The sequence below is a fragment of the Balaenoptera borealis genome (genome assembly GCF_965194805.1).
Source record: "Balaenoptera borealis genome assembly, chromosome: 3".
NCBI classification, from domain to species: domain Eukaryota; kingdom Metazoa; phylum Chordata; class Mammalia; order Artiodactyla; family Balaenopteridae; genus Balaenoptera; species Balaenoptera borealis.
The window spans coordinates 110,114,058-110,134,494 of record NC_138866.1 but is presented as its reverse complement, the minus strand read 5'-3'; the positions used below and the strand labels follow the sequence as shown (position 1 = coordinate 110,134,494).

The window sequence follows — 20,437 nt, the reverse complement described above, 5'->3', positions numbered from 1 at the left end:
ATCTAATCTTTTCAATATAGTATATATCCTTCAGTTCCTTTTCTGTGTGTTTATATAATATGCAGGTATTTTTAGTTACTACCGTTACTTGACAGTTATTTAAAGAATGTACAAACATTATTTTTTAAATTTTGGAAATAATTCAGGAGACTGTAACTGCTGTGTTTGTGCCAGTGATTTGTAATGTTTTGTGTATTGTCTCCTCTAAAGTGCTTTACTTGTCAGGATATTTGCTATCCTTCAGAGGTCCCTTCATTTTCAGTTTTCCGTACTTTCACTAGATTATAGAGTAACCTCATTAGAACTTATAATTAGATGTATAATTTTCTCAGCTTACTCATTTACTGATATGGATGGAAACTGAGACTTAAAGAGATGGTATCAACTGCTGATTGGTGTCAGAGTCAGATGTAGAAAATTTTCACCTGCTCTACTCTGTCTATTTTAAAGTTCTACAAAGTGCTCCGTTTAAAATTTGCTATGATGTAATATTTTAAAAATCATAGTGCTCACTTATATGTGCATGTTGTTCTCTGTCAAGTCCTCATTTAAAAAAAGTTATTTCTAGTATGTCTGTAGAGACCTCTAGTGGTTGGTTTAAAATTAAGCACCTTCCTTTCGGACTTGACTTGATTGGTTTCTCTCTCAGGGAGTCGTTGGTGGAGTGACTGGAATAATAACAAAGCCAGTGGAAGGTAGGTTGAGAACGTTTCCTTCCTGTACAGAGTCTGAGGAGTTGATACATGGTAAATTGTTGTTTAATGAGCGTAACTTTCCTCAGGATGTGAAGAGGTTAAGTAGTAGACTGTGTCTCAGACTTTGGATGCTATTTTTAACAGGGCCATAGTTAGACAAGGGTCCCTTGGGCCATCAATAGCTGTTGACTCTTTTTTTTTATCCTATTAAAAAAAAAAGCACATTACTTTATTCAGTACAGTCCCTATCAAAATCCCAGTTAGGTTTTTTGCAGAAATTGACAAGCTGATTCTAAAATTTATATAGGAATTCAGGGGAACCCCGAATAGCCAAAACAATCTGGAAGAAAAGAAAGAAGTTGGAGGACTTACACTGTCCAATTTTAAAACTTACTATAAAGTTAAAGTAGCTAAGACAGGTGGTGCTGGCGTATAGGTACACATATAGATCAATGGAATAGAATTCAGATTCCAGAAATACATCCTTACTTTTATGGTAGATTGATTTTTGACAGGGGTACCAAGATAATTCCATAGAGAAAGAATAGCCTTTTCAACAAATGGTGCTGGGACAACTGAATATAAACATAGAGTTTATACATGCGATCCCACTCTTAGGTATATACCCAAGGGAATTAAAAAGCTATGTTCGCTTTAAAAACTTGTACATAAATGTTTATAGAAGCATTATTCATAATAGCTAGAATGTAATAACAACCCAAATGTCCATCATCTAATGCATGGATAAACAAAATGTGGTATATCCTTACAAATAACTTATTATGCAGTTACAAAAAGAAATCAAGTATTGATATAAGTACAAGATGGATGAACCTTGAAAGCATGATTCTAAGTGAAAAAAGCCAGTCACAAAAGACCACATATTGTATGATTCCATTTGTAGGAAATGACCAGAATAGACAAATCCATACAGATAGAAAGTAGGTTAGTGGTTGCCTAGGTCTGCAGGGTAGGGAGGAAGGAGGTAAATTGCATAGGATTGAGAAGAGGGTTTAGGGGGAAATGATGGGGGATGATTGCTAATAGGCATGGGGTTTCTTTTTGAGATAATAACAGATTTTGTAAAATTCATTATGGTGATAGTTGCACAACTCTGAATATACTATAAAAAACATTTAACCTGTATACTTTAATGGGTTAATTATATAGTATTTGAATTATATTTTAATAAAGTTCTTATATTTTTTTAAAAAGTGCACTGCTTGAAAAATCTCCTGGTTGTTGGACAAAAAAAAAAAAAAAAAAACCCACAATATTTTCTGGTCAGTTCTTAGATCTTCCAGTCATAGGTACTGACTAGACTCCTGGATCAGTAGTTGTAAAATTTGAGTGTGCCTTGGGGTTACCTTGGGGGCTTAAAGCACAGATTACTGGCTGGGAGTGGAGGCTAATAATTTGCATTTTTAACACACTTTGAAAACTGCTGTTGTATCACATGTTAGGATTAAATTCAACTTCTTTAGAAAGTCAAATTCTAGGAACTTCCTGGGTAAAACAGTTCAGTATTTGACTTAGGCTTTTGTTGAGTTCAAAGTTGCTTATTTTAAAATCTCTTTTCTTTCATTGTCTTTGGTTTTATGAAGGTGCCAAAAAGGAAGGAGCTGCTGGATTCTTTAAAGGAATTGGAAAAGGGCTTGTGGGTGCGGTGGCTCGTCCAACTGGTGGAATAATAGATATGGCCAGCAGCACCTTCCAAGGAATTCAGAGGTAATTAAGTGCACACTGTGTGCAAGCTATGTGTCTGTGTGCAAATTGTTGCTAGGAATACATAAGTAGGTTAAATACTCTGCCTGTGCGTGAGGACCTTAAAGTCTAATTGAAAGCTCTGACAGGTTCACAAGGTAGAGTGCCCCCAGAAAGGAATAAGAAGAGATGTTTTTTTATAGCCAGTTTCTCTTTTATTCAAGAAGTGTTTATTGGTCCCTACTATATGCCAGGCAGTGTGCTAGACACCACAGATACAACGAGTGGATGGCCTACTCCCTGCCTTTATTATTTTGACATTTTCTTTTCTTTAAGAAAAGGTGGGGGAACTTGGAGTCAAACCTACTTGGTTTTAATACTTGTCACATTATTTTGGGCAAGTTATTTAAAATTACTCTGTGTTTATCAAATATTGATATACTGTGTTATGTAGTACAGTGTTTAATCAACACATATATATTTGTATTGTTTTGAAAGTTTCTCACATGTTTTCTTATATGTACTTACTCTGCTGCCTTACACAGGGTGGCAGAATCAACTGAGGAAGTCACCAGGCTCCGTTCCCCTCGCCTGATCCATGAGGACGGCATCATTCGCCCTTATGACAGACAGGAATCTGAGGGCTATGATTTATTTGAGGTATAAATTCTATTCTTCATGGTCATGAGTGAAATTTAATTTTAAAGATTTCTAGGATCAGGATTTCATGGGTGGTTCCTAAAGTTCCTGATTCATGAACTTCTTTAAAGATGACACAGGGAACAATGGTAGGGTAGAGTTTGATTATTTATTTGTTTTATTATATTAGCATAATGTATTAAATGGGAGTAACTCATCATTTTTTTTTCTGCACAGGATCAAAGCTTTTTAGTGCAGAAAGGATAATCTTAAAAGAAGTCATAGGCTTTATTACTATTTGTATGTTAGCTCCTTTAGTTTACGTTGTTAACTTTGGTCTCCTGCTTTGTAGCTAAGTACTAGAATTTCACTTCTTCCTTTTCTCCCAACCAAATTAATTTATTTGGACTATATTGTAAATCTAGATTTATTCAGGTAAACAGAAGCTGGAGGAGAGAAAAAAAGATTATGTACAATTTAATCTTTTTAAACCTTAAAAACTTTTTTAAGGATTTTTTTGGCTTTTATTTTAGTTTTAATTTTACTGTATTTAAATAATACACACATATGTAAATTGCTATTCTCCCATGACTAGCTTTCCTCCAAAATAAAATTAGTCATATTTTCCTACTTTGACTTTAAAATAAAATGACTCTTCATTTTTCTTAGACTTTGACTTTTATAGTATGTGATTATATTTTATCTTTCTGCATGCTTCTAACTTTATTTTCTTTCTTTTTCTGCCTACACAGCAAGAACTGGAAATACAGGACTAAATGTTTTCTATACTGCTACTTGATTTCATCCTTAAAAATCAAAACCAACTGTGGTATTAATTGACTGTCCTGGTTTATTTAGAGTGAGAGTCCATTAAAATGAAGTTTTCTTTACATTTCTCACCTCTATCTGAACTTTTTATTGTAGTGGCTTGACTACAGATAAAAATTGTGATATTCCTGGTAATACTGTACAGGAATAAGAGGTCAATATAAAAGATGAAAGGATATAGGAAATCAACTCTCTTTTACATTTAGTTGAAGGAACACTTTATTGAACTCACAAGTGGATACTTTTACTATCATTTTGAGAATTTCATCTTTTCTTATGGTATTCATGTGCATTTCTGGTAAAGTTGGGGAAAAAAAGAACAATTCTTATGTTCAGTCTATTATGTGTTCTTTATGTGAGTCCTGCTGATAGAGTTACATAACTATTATATGTTTCACAAATCACCTAAATTTACTCAAGTTGCAGAACTATTGACTGGGGCATATATTTTAAGAAATGAAGTATCAGTTGCTCTGGGTCTGTCCTTAGACCTCAAATAAGAGTTGGCACATGAATTTTGAGAATATGTTTCCTTAATCTCTTTTTCTTTTTTTAACTCCTTGATACTCTTGCTAGATAAGTGGCAATCATTTTCTAATTATGTTATGTATATTCCTAGCCTTTAGTATTTATACCTTTTAAAAATTAAGTCTCCTTATTGGTTATGCTTATTTGACAATTATTAGTTTTAATTAATGTAAATAGAAGTTGAACATGTATTTAAGCAGCTTACTTATGTGGCTTTTGGACTTATAGATGTCTTTATTTTTAAAAACCAACCACTTTTGCTTTTAAATCCTGCGAGAGGATTCATTATCCTAATGAGAACAAAAAAAATTATAAACTATCATTTTGAAATTAGTGGCCCCATAGTTAATTTCAATATAAGTTATATTTTGTTTTTTCTTTTTTACAAATGATAGAAATGTTTGATTTAGCAGTGTCTTATCTAGCAACTTTCATGCTTCCTCCCAAAAGTGAAAATATAAACTTAGGTTTAATGTGTTGTAACATGTAAAGAGAATGAAGCTGTTAACATACAACTGTTCAGTTGGATTATATATTTTTTAAACGATAGTTATCAAAAGAATAAATTGAATCCTTCATATTTAAAACAAGGACTCTTTAAAGAAGAAAGAATGACCTTCAAAGACTAGCCTAAAACTATAGCTGACAGACTTTTCTTGTGCCTGAATAATTGAGGGTTGGCAAAAATGTTGCCTCACGTACAGTTTCTGTGAGAATCAAGCACAGTAACTAATTCAAGATTCTGTCTTAAATCATCACTAATAATTATTCTTCCTTCTTAGGTAAAAGTAATGATTTTTAATTTTCCTGGATATATTACAATTTTAATGAGACTTCTGGAAGATCTTATAACTTGTTAAAATTTTTTTCTTTATTTACTTTTTGATTGTTTAGCTCTTTATGTTATTCTTTTCCTCATGATTTCCCTTTTTACAACTGCATGTCAGTAAGCACAAAGCTTCAAGAAACTTTATTATTTTAGCTAAATATAGTCATCTTATCTGATTTAGTAGTTTTTGTTAAGATATGAGAACTGGAAGAAATAGAATGATTGTACATTAAGAACAGAACTTGGTAACTTTTTTCCATGGGTAGCAAGGGTAGGCATGGATAATTAAGAAATTTAGGCTGTTTCATCCCTTGCCCATTTTGCTGTGATCAGTTAGTTGGGTACAAAGTATTTGATAATCTAGACTGTGTTGGATATACAGAAGAAAGGAGACTTCTGTCCTTAAGGGACCTAGTATAACAAAATGTGTAAATATTAAAGAGCATTTGAGCGTAAAATTATGTCCTCCTAGTGCTTATTGTAATGTGGGTACATTCTAAATAATTTATTTGGGAATCTTTTGATTTACCCCATTTTCTTTTTCTCCTGAGTATTGCTCTGTATTCTTTAATTTAATACTGAGCTTTGAAAGTTACTGAATTATATACTATGTTTTCATAGGATATACTCTTCTACTTATCCTCTGTTCTCCTAGGATAATTATCATGACACACACACACATACATATATATTTATATATATATATATATATATATATGGCTAGTTTTTATTTAATATTCATCTTGATTCACATAGTTATGATTATATAATATTTAAAATGGTGTTCCTTGCTTTTTTGTTTTAATTATATTTTTCCATGTTCTTAGAAATGCTTCATTCTTAATTCTTGCATTACTGTCTGTTGAGGTAAATTTACCTCGTATATTTGACCATTCCCAGTTCTTGACATTAAAGTTGTTTCTGTTATTTTACTAACAGTAAGAATGCTGTGATAAACATCATTAAACGTAATGCTTTTTCATATCTTGTATTATTTCCTTAGAATTTACTTGAAAAAATTGGTTTTGCTAAATATTATAAATTCTTCAAGTTGCATTTTGGGAAGGGAGAGTAAATATTTTATAAACTAATCTGCCACAAAGACTGAATCTCAGAGTGTAGTGGGTTTTAGAAGTGCTGGAAACCAGGTTTCTATAATGTATTATGGTGATAAATACACTTTAAAAGCTTCAGTTTTTTTCAAGTGCAAAGCCTGATAACTAATGAAAATACATACAAGATGGAAAGTGGGTAGTATTTCTTGTACATTTCATCTCAAATCTAAATATTTTAACATATTTAAATTTCAAAGCTGAAAATAAAAGCACTAAATTGTTATATTCATTTCCCATATTCTCTTTAAAGGAATTAAGGTATAAATGTTAAAAGATTTTAGCTAATTCACACAGGTAAGATGTGAAACAAGTGACTATTAAACTCCACTTCTCTCTGAGACTCATTCCGAGGTTGAGACCCCATTCTCTGGGGATTCATCTTCCTTGTTCATGGTTTTTTGTAATTGTCAAGGAATGACTGGGAACCAAGGATCTTTAAAAAACTATGTATTTTAGTATTGAAATAATAACAAGTGTGCTTTCTCTGCTTGTGATTATTATATTGATTATATTCTCCTTTTGATAATATTGATGTTGTAGTCTTGGTTATAAAATGTTAATATCTTATAAGTATGTTTATGTTTTATATTTTCATATATATTATCTCATCTGATTTTTAATTATTATATATAATATCAATAATATTTCATTAGCATTAATTATAAAAATAACTTTATTAATTTTAATGTGTGTTGACTAAAGTCACAATAGTTTTGAAATAGTTAAAAAATAAATGTATTTTAATGTGCTACTATTTATACTTGAATTATTTTATGCTTGTAATTGTCTTTAGTAATAAATTGTGCCGGCTATTTGAAATCTTAGAAATTCTTCATGTTTGTGTTAAGATTGTCATTAAATTTTCTTTTCTACCAGGAATATAATTCAATACACTCTTGTACTTCTCATGCATGTTTAATGTATAAGACCAAATATTCAAAAATATTAAATATCAGTTATCTTGGAATTTTATTATGTGTATATCTACCTCTCTGTAAATCAGTGGTTTGTAACCTTTGAGAAGGATCACAGACCCCTTTTAAAAATCTGATGAAAAGTATGAACTGTCCTCTGAAAAAAGTTCAGAAATACATTTTCAAAATTTTATATTCTTTTATGGTAGTTCATAGACCTCCCAAAGTCCTTCCATGGACCCCAGGGGGTAAAGACCCCTGTAATGTTAATGTCCAGTTTTAGTATAGGTTCATATTAATGAAAATGTCTGATTATTTCTGGTAAATATTCAAAAGCTTCTGAGTTATGCAACAAGATGTATTTTATTAGAAGATCACTTAGTAAGTGTTTAATACTTATTTGTCTTTTAAGGCACAGTGAAAGTTAATTTACACTATGAATATTTTTCTAGCTTCACATGCCAATCTATAGAATTGTGCTTTTGGTTTTAATAATTTTTTCCTAACTGGCACTGTTATTATGATTAGCTAATATAGAGTATTGGAAATACTATTTAGATGCATGTACAACCCAAATCTTGAGTCTTCTTTTCTTTTCAGAATCATATCAAAAAGTTAGAAGGAGAGACTTACCGATACCACTGTGTTATTCTGGGAAGGAAGAAGACAAGCCTTATGGTTACAAATAGGTATTGACTTCAAGTGACATTTTTTAAAATGCTAACTATATAGATTATAAGAATTTTGGAGATTAAAATGGCAGAGGATTTAGATAACTATGCTTCAACTGCAAAATGTTCATTGTCATACAGTCATGGAAATACAGATCTGGATAGGTCCTTCGAGATCATCTATTCTGACCCTCTCATTTTGGAGATGCTGAAACTGAGACTTAGCATGGTTTAGGGGCTTAACCAAGTTACACAACTTCTGAGAGACGGAGTCTAGAATAGACTTTATAAGTGCAGTAGTGATACCTTTATATGTGAATTATAAATCCAGTTATGGAGGGTGAATTCATGAATCACTTTTTCTCACTAGGTTTTATTTTGGATGATTAGCATGCCTTTTAAAAGGATGGTATTATTTCTTTGTGTTCCAGTTTTTTCTAAGTATTTTGGGAGTGGTAGATAATTTTTCCCAGTAAAAGAGCTTGGACTAAACTACTAAGTTTATTTTCCTGAGATTTACCTTACATCACTTATTCTAATTATAGGTTAATAATTTTCAAAACATTCTAAGTTATGTATTTTGTAGGACTAAGGCAAAGCACTTACAGTAGGTAACATCTGCATTAGATTCCTTACTATTGCACTTAAATATATTTAGGTGGCAAGGAGAGAAAGGAAAGCATTAGGATTCAGGCTTAAACCTACAAGCTGTTTCTAAGAGAGAGTTAACTAGTCTTCTGATTTGCCCATTAATTAAGAAGTAAAATACTCACAAAACAATCTAAAAAGTAGTTTTTATGGTTTTTATACTTTTTATGTAATTCAGCACTAAGCAGTGGAAATCAGTGGGTTTTTTTGTTTTTTTGTGTGGTTTTTTTTTTGGTAATATGTAATACTTCAGTATTTGTTTGATTTAGGCATTTGGTAGGAATATTTATGTGTACATTATACATCTGTTTTTCTTCAAATAAATTGAAAAATCATAGTAATTTGAAATCTAATCCCTTATAGAGCTTTTCAGGAAGCAATTAGAAAAATAATATTCCTGACCAGTGCAATGACAGTCTCCCTTAGATATGAGTGGATAGCCTTAAGAGACCAGGGTTGGGTGACTGAATATGGAAGAGAAGGGAATACAAGATGAGTGTGCTGGGTTTTGGCTTGAGTACCATTTACAGTAATTTGAGGGAAAAGATGATGATTTTGTTTCTGTTTTGAGCTTAATGAGTTTGACATAGCTTTGAGATATCAAAGTAGAGGTGCCTCAGTAGTCAAGGAGACATATAGATACAGGTATAAGTGTAGATAATTGGAGTTTGGGTAAAGATCTGGAGTTGAGATCTAAGAAACCATCCTGAGAGAATATGTTAAACAGAAGAAGACCAAGATTTGCACTCTGGCAAACATGGTGCAGGAGGAAGAAAGTGAAGGAGATTGAAGGTGGCAGGAGAACAATAATATTGTTCAAGAGTACAATGGTCAAGAGTAGAGTTTTAAGACAATCAGAATGGTGAATTGCGTTTGATGCAGTGATTTGTAATAGTTATCTTTAACTCTTGGCTCTATCATCTGATTCTCTACTAGGCAGGAGGTGGGGGGTGAAGTCCACTTCCTAGAGACTGTTTGGAATGTGTAGGGGTGTTGGAGGTTGTCGAAATGATTAGAGGCCCTGCAGGCGCCTAATAGCCTGGGGCCAAGAATGGTGTACTTCCTACGGTGCACAACACAGTCCCGCAATTTCAGTAGCACCTGTGCTGAAAAATATAGTGCCAGGGGTCTGTATCAGTCCTCACCCTATTGGTCACCAAGTTCATTCAACTCTACCTTATAAACATCTAGAATCTAGCTCTTTCTTCTTCTCACAGCCAAAGTCAAAATTTCCTAAAAGCCTCCCCCACCCCCGACCCCTGCAAAAAAAACCAAAAAACAAAAATCCTTCAAGATCTGGCGCTAAGCTAATTTTCTCACCTCTGTATATATCCAGTAGTCCAGCTACAGACCTCCACATTCCTCAGATAAATCTTCCCTTTTTTTTTTTTTTTAGAAATATATTTTAAACATTTTTAAAATTAATTAATTAAGTTTATTTATTTGTTTTTGGCTGCATTGGGTCTTCATTGCTGCACACAGGCTTTCTCTAGTTGTGGTGAGCAGGGGCTACTTTTCATTGCGGTGCGCGGGATTCTCATTGCGGTGGCTTCTCGTGTTGTGGAGTGCGGACTCTAGGCACACAGGCTCGGTAGTTGTGGCTCACGGGCTCTAGAGTGCAGGCTCAGTAGTTGTGGCGCACAGGCTTAGTTGCTCCGCAGCATGTGGGATCTTCCCAGACCAGACCTCTAACCCATGTCCTCTGCATTGGCAGGCGGATTCTTAACCACTGTGCCACCAAGGAAGTCCCAAATCTTCCCTTTTTTGTACTCCTATATATGTTAATGCACTGTTTCCTCTGTCTAGAGTATAATTCCCCTTTCCTACCTAGAGAACTTCTTCCTTTCAAGAATCAGCTCTTAACGCTACCTACTTTATCACCACGGTCAGTCCCTCTCTCCCGTGTGCCGAAAGAATTTTCTACACACTCTGCTCTTGTTCTTATCTAACTGTGCTGTAGCATTTATTTGCAGGTTTATTTCCCCTTATAGCCTATGGGTACCTCTCAAGCAGAAACCCTGTCTTCTTTGTTTCTCCAGCACCATAGACATTTGTAGAATAAACAGTTCTACTTTCCTAGTTTTGCTTTCTGTAACAGAAACTTTAGAATCAAGTATACTTATATCAGTAACAAATCTGAATCACACACTGGGAAATCAATGTGGATGCCCTTTAAGGATTCTGTGAATATTTTTTAATTGCTGTTGAGTAAAATGGGATGCTCGCTCTGTGATATAGTACATCAGTATTAAAGTGTTCAAACCTGATATTTATTAGTAGGCCTAACGTGAATCTTTGCTGACATTTGAGGTTTGTGACATTTCTTTCTTGATTAGAAGGCATATGTGATTGACAGTAAAAAGCAATTAATAATTTTCCAAGTAAAACGTTTTCAGGGGCTTCTGCCTTTATTGCTTCCCAGATGAGAGTATAGCCTGTTCCTTATGTGTTTTAAAGAGAATGATTTCAGTTTCCTGGTCAGTTAAAAAAAAAAAAAAGACACTTTTCTGAATTTTGCAAGATTGGCAGAAGGGGAATTTTTGAAGGTCTGCTTTGTTACTGTGCCATGTTTGCTCTTTATTTGACAGTTACCTTTTTTTTTTTAGATGTGAAGCATACATTTTTTAGTGTGCCAGGTTATAATGCTTACTGAGCAAGTAATTCCGTCCAGCAGAGTGAAATATTAGAATAATTAACTGTCTTTATCACTACCTGTATGTTTTTATTTCCTTTTGCAAAATAGACGAGTGTTGTGTATAAAGGAAGTTGAAATCCTAGGTCATGTGTCCGTAGACTGGCAATATCCATTTGAAGATTTTGTACAGTCTCCTATTGTTGATGGAAATCTGCTCAAAATTTCAGTTGAGGTAAGAAAACATGAATCACATCTTTAGAGCCAGGAATTTGTTAAATGAATGGAAACCAGTGCTTTCTGACTCTGTTTTATAGTTAACTGAATAAAATGTTTGAAGTATTATTATTATTATATGCTGAAAAGTAAGGAAAGATGTAATCTATTTGTGTTCTGTACTTTAGTTTCTGACAACCCTTGATTGCATTGAGTGAAATATTAAATTTGTTCACTGAAAGAATTAGGTTTCTTTTTGGTAGAATAAAGCGTTATTGAGTAGAAGGGGTTTTTTTTAATTTCATATGGATACTATTTTGCTATAATCTTAGATACTTCTGGAAAGATTCCCCATTTTAGGCTTTTAGGAGATTATTATAAATATTATGTCTAAAACACTCACATTTAATAATATTTGACATTTATAGAAAGCTAATGCATTTTAAGTATGTAATAATGCTTTCATGTCTTTCCTCTACATTTTCTATGGAAAAACTTTTTAATTATATAGCAAGTAATTAGCAAAAATGATACCCCATCTTTTGCTTAGTTCGTAGACTCACTTTACTTTGAAATGTATAATTTTTATTATATATGATATAAATTTATTTTCACCCCTTTAAAAAAAACTAGAAATTACTGTTCCAAAGATGGTAATTTCTATATTTTTTCCTAAACAGTAATTGTTATCTCTATTCCTGAAACTATCTGAAAAATATTTATCATAAAATTCAATAGTTAGAGATGTAAGTACTATTATCCTTTAATTTACATTTACTTTCTTTTCATAGAAGTTTACAAGTAAAAGAAACTACCGTGAAACCATTCCATTTTGTATTTTAGCCTTACCTCATTGTAGAGTTTCAAAATTTTAATGTCTTGGTATATGAAACATAGTTTTTAGACTAGGAAAGATTGTGTCACTATGCATGTATATTACAGTTTCCTCAGTTATCACTTTTCTTTCACATCAGTGGTGAGAATTGACTCAGTGCATTTTACATTATATAAGAATTTTATCTGTCGGCCAAGGAAATGAAGGAAGGGTTTTTTGATTTGTCAGATGTGATGAGTTATCAAGTGGTATTTCTGTAGGCTATTTATCATTGCCTGCAGAAAGCCATCATTTTATGCAGATAGATAGATACTCATCCAATTTCATAAATTCTAACAACTCACATATGGAACCACTATCCTTGTACCAAAATGATTTATTTCTTATCATACCGAATATGTGTATTTGGTTCGTCTAGTGATTATAAAATAGAGTGACGTTTAAGCACTCAGTTAAAGGTTATGATTTTTTTTCTTCCCCATAATAATTTCTTTTCTGTCATTGTTTCTTTTGAAACAGAAACAAGGTCTGTTCCAAAAAAGAGACAGTGCCAGTCAAGGCTATGTTCAGAAAATTTACCTGAAGGATGTCACCACAGCAGAGGTAAACGATTTATTTTAAAGAATGCCCTCTCAGTGTTTTCACTGCAAGTTGAAATAAAAATGTTATAATTAACAATACTTATTACTTTTCCCAAAAGATCAACTAGTTACAGCTTTGGATGGATATATATGCTTAAAATAATATGTTGTGGGTTTAACAGGGCAGAAGGGTCTTAGCATGACGTGTATTAACTGTGTATTCTTGTCTTTGGACCTGTGTGGAGAGCTCATACTCTTGGTTTTGTACCTTTCTCCACCACGTGAGCCTGTACTGGTCTTTACCATTCATGGTAAATATTTTGTTTTCCAGACAGCATGTTGTGCCATTGAGGATGCACGGTCAATGAGATACCAGCAAAAATTGATGAAGCAATCATCACTGAAACTTCTCAGGCCCCAAATACCATCTTAATCACAGATCCCAGGGGGCTGCTGCTGGGAGAAAAACCAATCACAGTCTTGTCTGTAAACCACTCTTCTTCAAGGAAGCCTTTAGTTTTGGAATTTTTTTCTAGAGTAGTTAGTTTTGGATTTTCCATTTTCCCCCCTTAGTTTTGGCTCTAATTTTGTAGCTGTGTGTATGACAGCAGTCCACTTCCACACTGCCACCTGGATGGGTCAGACCCTTAAAGAAATACTACTTTAAACTCAGAGTGAAATTTCCATTAAAATTGTGAAACAAAGGGTAATAAGCTTGTTTTTAATTAAAGTCCTTACTGAAAAATAAGAAAGGAGCTTAGAATGACTAGTGTTCTGTGAGAGCTTTTTTGGACAGGTCTTTGAACAAATGTATATTTTGTTCAATAATTGAACTGATACAACATTTTTGGTAAACCAGGTGATTGACTTAAGAAAAACCACTAAAGGGAGACATGACATGTTTCCTATTTTCTTTTCATGAAAGCATTATTTTCTCCTAATAAAAACATGTTTTGATTTGGCGCTGATTTTTCCTCCTTGCACTGTAATATAAAGACAAATGGAAAATCAAACCTTAAAATATCTATACTCTGTTCTCTAGAAGTTTTAGAAATTATTTACATGCTCTTTCAAGATGAACTTATATGGCATGATTAATGTGCTGATGCATGAAAATATTGCACTTTAAGTTTTTCAAGAGTCAGAAACATGAAAAAAAATGAATATTTTTATATTTCCAGAACTTGTTTTTTATAAGTTGATTTTTTAAGGGCATCATAATTAACACTTAATTTTAATGCATACGTAGAAATGTATGTTAAATGCTTAGTAGGAATAATGAAAAAGCTCTAGCTGCTTTATATATAAATAAAGTAAGGCATCTAACAACATTGTGGAAAATCATTGGTAGATGTATCATTTGAGCGAGCAGGCCTGTAGGAATCAGCTCCGTACACTCTCATTTTTGTTCTTTCTGCATCTCATTTGTGCTGGTCAGAGATGCACTGCCTATTAAAGCTTTTTAAAAAATGCTCAAAAGTACTTAATTTCCTTGGATGAATCTTTAAATTTGCTCATGGTTTTTAACATGGCATTTACTTCAAATCACTGAATTAATGATGAAATGAAGTTGTGCACAAACTTGGTTTGCTCTGTTTTTGTTGATATGTGTGGTAATGTTTCTGCTATCCTTATTCATGTTTTTTAGGACTGGCCTTACAACTTTAAAAAATTTTCCTAGTTATAAATTTACTGTAGACTACAAAAACGAAGGGTATAATAACTAATGCCCTAAATATTTGATATGTTATGGCGGTCTTTGCCTTTTCAACATCACTTTTTTTTCCTGTCAAGGAAAGTATTATATTCAGAACTTCTAGCTTTAAACAGAATTTCTGTTAATTGCAGTTTATTCAAGTGTACTAATATTTTGTGTCTTTTAAAACTGACTTAATCAGGAATTTGAGGTATCTGATTATATTTTTCATATGAATCACAGCTATTGACAATATCCTAAATATTTAAGTAATTATATTGTACTGATGGCATGTACAAAACATTGAACTAAGAAAAATTAGTTTATAGAAACCCATAAATTCATCAGCTCAGTTGGCTCAGAAATAAACTTCCAAATATTGTACCATTTTCATTTGATTTAATCCCCTGGGACAGAAGTAATTCATTAGTAAAGTGCAATAATGTCTATTGTGTTTTTTAAAATGCTTTGAGAGTCAACTGCTTGCATATGAGAGAAATAAAACATTTGGTGTATTGTTTACAGGTGTGAAAACTTTGTGGGTTTATGCTACATACTCAATAATACTTGCTTTTACTTTTTGTGAGAAGTTAGATTAATAGTTACGGAGAGCTTTTTAAAAAAAATTTTATTGAAGTATAGTTGATTTACAATGTTGTGTTAATTTCTGCTGTACATCAAAGTGACTCTGTTATACACATATACGTATGTATGTGTGTATATATATATATATATATATATATATATTCTTTTTCGTATTCTTTTCCACTATGGTTTGTCACAGGATATTGAATTTAGTTCCCGAGAGCTTTAAAAGGTGCTAGGCAGGGGCTTCCCTGGTGGCGCAGTGGTTAAGAATCCTCCTGCCAATGCAGGGGACACTGGTTCAATCCCTGGTTCAGGAAGATCCCACATGCCGCAGAGCAGCTAAGCCTGTGCGCCACAACTACTGAGCCTGCGTTCTAGAGCCCGCGAGCCACAGCTACTGAGCCCGCGTGCCACAGCTAATGAAGCCTGTGCGCCTAGAGCCCGTGCTCCGCAACAAGAGAAGCCACCGCAATGAGAAGCCTGTGCATGATAGTGAAGAGTAGCCCCTGCTCATGCACAACTAGAGAAAGCCCGCGCACAGCAATGAAGACCCAACGCAGCCAAAAATAAATTAAAATTTAAAAAAAGACGCTAGGCAGGAAAAGGTTTTTCCTGGGGGTGTGGAGCCCCTTTGTCACACTGGAGACCAGTGGCACAGATCTTCAATGCTGAGAGAATACAGAGAACAGATGTGACCAGCTGCCACACTTTGAATTTGTGGCCCCACTTGCCATGTCTTCCATGCTTTCTATCAGTCGCTTACTGTGGGTGGCAAGGACGTTGGGCAGGCCCACCCCTGGGAGACAGGGAGCTCCTCTGACAGCCGACTTCGGCTTGAAGACTCCTCAGTGGCCTTGCAGAACCTTTCTTAGACTGCACGGCAGTTTGGGGGGCTTCCACCCCATCTGTCTCTGTCTCTCTGTTTTTTTGTCTCCCGCCCTCCACCCCGTCCCACTGGGAACTCAGACTACAAGTCTGAAGGCTTTCCCGGTACTGGGTTATCCACTAGGAAGAATAGCCTGAGGAATGTAGCAAAACAGGGGCATCAAAATGAAAAAAAGCGCAAAAGATTCAAAGACTCATAAGAAAAATCTGATCTAGGATGGATTTCTTTACACGTGTTTCATGATTTAGTATTGTTTTTATTTTGAATTATGTATAAGGGAGGTGACTATCACCTTTCTGGTGCTGTGGGCCTCTAAATGTATTGATGTGGTGCTGTCTGGACATCTGTATTTTTTTAACAGTGGTTTATGTGTATTTCTAAGGTACACCTGGGACTAAAAAATTAATGCTCTGGATTTAAAGTAATCAAACTCTTGAAGAGCTCTGCAGTTAAATTACAGAATTGCAATTACTGCCAGAGCTAGAAGAACCATCTTTTTACTGGGGAGAAAACCAAAGATTTTTAAGGGATAGGAGATTACTCATATCAAAATCATCTATCCTTGAGGCACAAGCCCTTTTGTTTGAGAATCACGATTAATACTGATGAAAGAGGATTCTATGCTATGTGTGTATTGACTCTGAAAAGAAATTGAGACTCCCTGGAACAGAGGGAGCCCATTTTTCTCAGTAATTGTGCCTATAGTAGAATTTAGGCTTATCGTTCTTGAATTTATGCTTCCATTACAAGGCTGTATCATTCAAATACTCAACATTGAGCGTCTCTTTGCACTGAAAAAGCCTTCGGAAAAACTTTTTGTTTGTTTTGTTTTTACATACCCTCAGTCCCTAACAAAATTCAAAAATTGAAAAAGCTCTGAAAGCCAAAAGGTTTTTTGTAAGTTTGCAACAGAAACATTTGACAGCAAAATCTGAACTGAACTGACATGAGGCTGTTTGTGGTCTTTATTCTGTTTGTGTAAATGAGTTTGGCTGTAGCAAAATTAATGTATTTGATTATGAGGTGCTGCTCCAGACTTCACTGGAGGGGTACAAGCTATGTGGTATACAAACCGTATTGCCTTTCTAAAATTAGAAAAATTCTGTATTGTGAAACACATCTGGTCCCAGGGGTTAGATAAGAAATCGTAAATCTGTATAACCTCAAAATTATCAGTTTATTAAAGTTGCTTCCCGAATTTTGGAAACGTCATCAACTGTAGAAGCCATGAGGAACAACAGGATTTTCTTCCCTCTTCAGATCGTATCAATGTTTCATTTTAGTTATGCTGGCAAATTGTTTTGATAAAGCGTTCAAAGTCATTGACATCGACATGTAGGAGACTGAAATGTTGCCATATGATGGTGCTTCATAAAGATTCATGACAACTCTGGAGAAAAAAACAAAACAGAAGAACATAGTCATGATTCCTATCCCCTAGTGTATTAATTAAGTAAATATCTGGTGGATGAAAAGTTTTTAGAATTGACCTCTAGTGTGAAAATAATTAGAATGGTAATGAAATAAGCCAACATGATCCTCTAGGTGGATAGTAAAGAAGATTTAATTCTTTAGTATTATTTTTATCTTGAAGAATGACCAAGTGACTTCTCCAGAGATTGACTATAATGCTTAAATTTCCCCAGTTGTGGTTTAAGTTCCATGATAAATAATTTTCATCAAAAAAAGACTTCAGATCTTGGTCTTTGGGTCTTATTGTTTGTTTTTGTAGAAAACATTTACCTTATAATACTAGTTTTTCTGTCACACAAACTGCTTTCCTCTTTTGTCATCTTCTAAGCCTCCCTTCTTTATACATTATTTTCTTTATCTTTTCTTTTTAATGGCACCTCTCTGAATATTATTGAATTCTCTTTATTAAGTATCAATAGATATTATACCAGTGACTGGCACACTGCAGGCCATGGACCAAATAATCTGGTGTTTTTTTTGTTTTTTGTTTTTTTTTTTGGCCGTGCCCTGCGCGTCATGCAGGATCTTAGTTCCCCGACCAGGAATCGAACCTGTTCCCCCTAGAGTGGAAGCACGGAGTCTTAACCACTGGACCACCAGAGAAGTCCCCAAATAATCAATCTGTTCTTGTAAGTAAAGTTTTATTGGAACACATTGGTAATGCTGTTGCATTGGTAATTCATTTGCATTGGTAATGCTGTTCCCACACTACAATGGCAGAAATGGGTAGTTGTGACAGAGATGATATGACCAGCAAAACTTAAAATATTTACTCTCTGAACCTTTACAGAAGAACATCAACCTCTACATTATACCATCAATATAAAATTAATCTTAGAGATGGGACAGAAACAAGACACTAAATAATTTACCCAAAATCCTATGGTGAGATAGAAGCAGAAATTAGGATTCATCACCTACCAGCTTCTCTTTCTTATCTCCACCTCTTCCCCTTCTTTCTTCTTAGAAATGAGGATACTTGTGTCAATATTGAATGAACATGACTGATGTTGGCTTCTTGGATTTCTTTTAGAACTTTATACCCTTATCCCAAAATTATCTATGTATTTTCTCCTACTCTATGTTTTAAGTCTAACAGTGACACAAGCACTTAACCATAGTAGCACTTGAAATCTAAACCGGCCCTTTGTCTGAATTTTTTTTTTCTTTAGAGAATTCTTACATATGATCTAATTTTTTTTTTTTTTTTGTCTGCATTGGGTCTTTGTTGCTGCGTGTGGGCTTTCTCTAGTTGTGGCAAGTGGGGGCTACTCTTTGTTGCGGTGTGCAGGCTTCTCATTGCGGTGGCTTCTCTTGTTGTGGAGCACGGGCTCTAGGCGCGCAGGCTTCAGTAGTTGTGGCACATGGGCTCGGTAGTTGTGGCTCACAGGCTCTAGAGCGCAGGCTCAGTAGTTGTGGCGCACGGGCTTAGTTGCTCCGCGGCCTGTGGGATATTCCCAGACCAGGGCTCAAACCTGTGTCCCCTGCATTGGCAGGTGGATTCTTAACCACTGCGCCACCAGGGAAGCCCTGATCTGATATTACTGTGACAGTTTACTAGCAAATAGAGCTTTTGAGGTGTAAACATCAAGAAATAATTTTGGCTAGGACCTAAAACTTGTCTATATTTCTAATGCATGGTCAGAACGAAGAATCAAATATGTGATTATGGTGTTATACCATAATCAAGCCATTAGAAAGTTCTTTTGTTAGAGGCATGAAAAAAATGCCCAAGATGCATACTGTATCCCAGCTAGCTAGGGGCTCACTGGAGGAAGTTACATGTTTTTAAGCATAGTAGGTCATATTAAAGAGTAATAATGTAACATGAGCAGGTGTTCAAAGATTGCAATTTGAGTGGAAGCTATAACATTTTAGATTCACCAGAGGATGGTGCTGCAAATGAGATAAGCAAACACTTACTGATGGTTTAGATTAAGAAGCACACCTGAACAGGACATATCTCCCTTCCCTACAGAGCTCTTTTGGAGATTCTTAACCTACTTTGATATTTCTGATCAAGTCTTCCTTCATTCAATTCACAGTGATTCACACTTTCAGAAGTAGTGGGGGGGGCGGGGGGAAAGGGAGGAGGGCATGAATTAGAGTATTAACAGAGTTAACTTTTTCATTAAAGATTTCCTGGACTCTGCAGTGATTGGAATATCAGTAGCTGTGTAATGGAAGTAGTAGATTTTTTTTTTTTCTTTAAGCCAAGATAAGGGAGTCATACTCCTGAGAGATTCTGGAATAGTTATAAGGTCTCTGTGACATTTTAATATATCTGGAATTATTGACTGGAAATACATTGCAGGAAATAACTGCTTGCCCATGTAAAAGATTCCTTTGGTTAAAGTTTAGAGACCTAGAAAATGCTCCTTCGGAGCTGACCCCAAATGAACAGAGTGGAAATTTTGCATGACTGTTATTACAATCTAGGTGGTGAATGGATACTATTGAAAGCATTGTTTTGTAAGGGCCATAAAGACTGATTACCCATGACTCAGACTGGTGAATAAGAATATATTGCCTGTTCTATTTAAAACTAATGACTCAATCAATTAATGTTAAATTATAATGTAGCTCTTTTAGAAACACCAATAATGCTTTTATGTCAAATGGATTCATTTTTAATTAGTACTATCGCTCATTTTTTGGAGAAAATAATTCCCTTGGGGGCCTTTGTTTTAGTTGTACTTCAATTCATAGACTGATAATGGTCCATGGTTGGAAGGTCCTTACATTAAGCTTAGATCTGTTTTCCTGCGGCTGCCGTCCTTTGAACTCAGTCCCAATCCTTGGGGCCATTAGAGTAAGAATGACTTTTTATACAGATGAAGTCCAGTTATAACTGCTCTTTCCTCTGCTGGCTGATGTCCTTCTCATGGGATGAATTCCCCCCAGCATTACACATGTATTCCTGGTTCAGAGAGAAGAAATACAGGTTTTGTTTTACATG

General features: G+C 34.5%; 1 protein-coding gene across 6 annotated transcripts in view; it reads left to right on the top strand.

Annotated features, from left to right (window-relative positions):
• Window positions 1–15,051, top strand: part of VPS13C (vacuolar protein sorting 13 homolog C) — a 182,797-nt gene extending 167,746 nt beyond the window's left edge. For 3 of the 6 annotated variants that reach the window (XM_082387988.1, XM_082387985.1, XM_082387984.1), the window contains 7 exons: window positions 650–695; window positions 2,300–2,423; window positions 2,945–3,059; window positions 7,853–7,941; window positions 11,315–11,438; window positions 12,774–12,857; window positions 13,167–15,051. In XM_082387988.1, coding sequence (XP_082244114.1) covers window positions 650–695; window positions 2,300–2,423; window positions 2,945–3,059; window positions 7,853–7,941; window positions 11,315–11,438; window positions 12,774–12,857; window positions 13,167–13,268 — 684 coding nt within the window. In that variant the 3' untranslated portion in view covers window positions 13,269–15,051. The other 3 variants (XM_082387989.1, XM_082387987.1, XM_082387986.1) reach the window with 1 other exon arrangement.
• The last annotated feature ends 5,386 nt before the right edge of the window (window positions 15,052–20,437 follow it).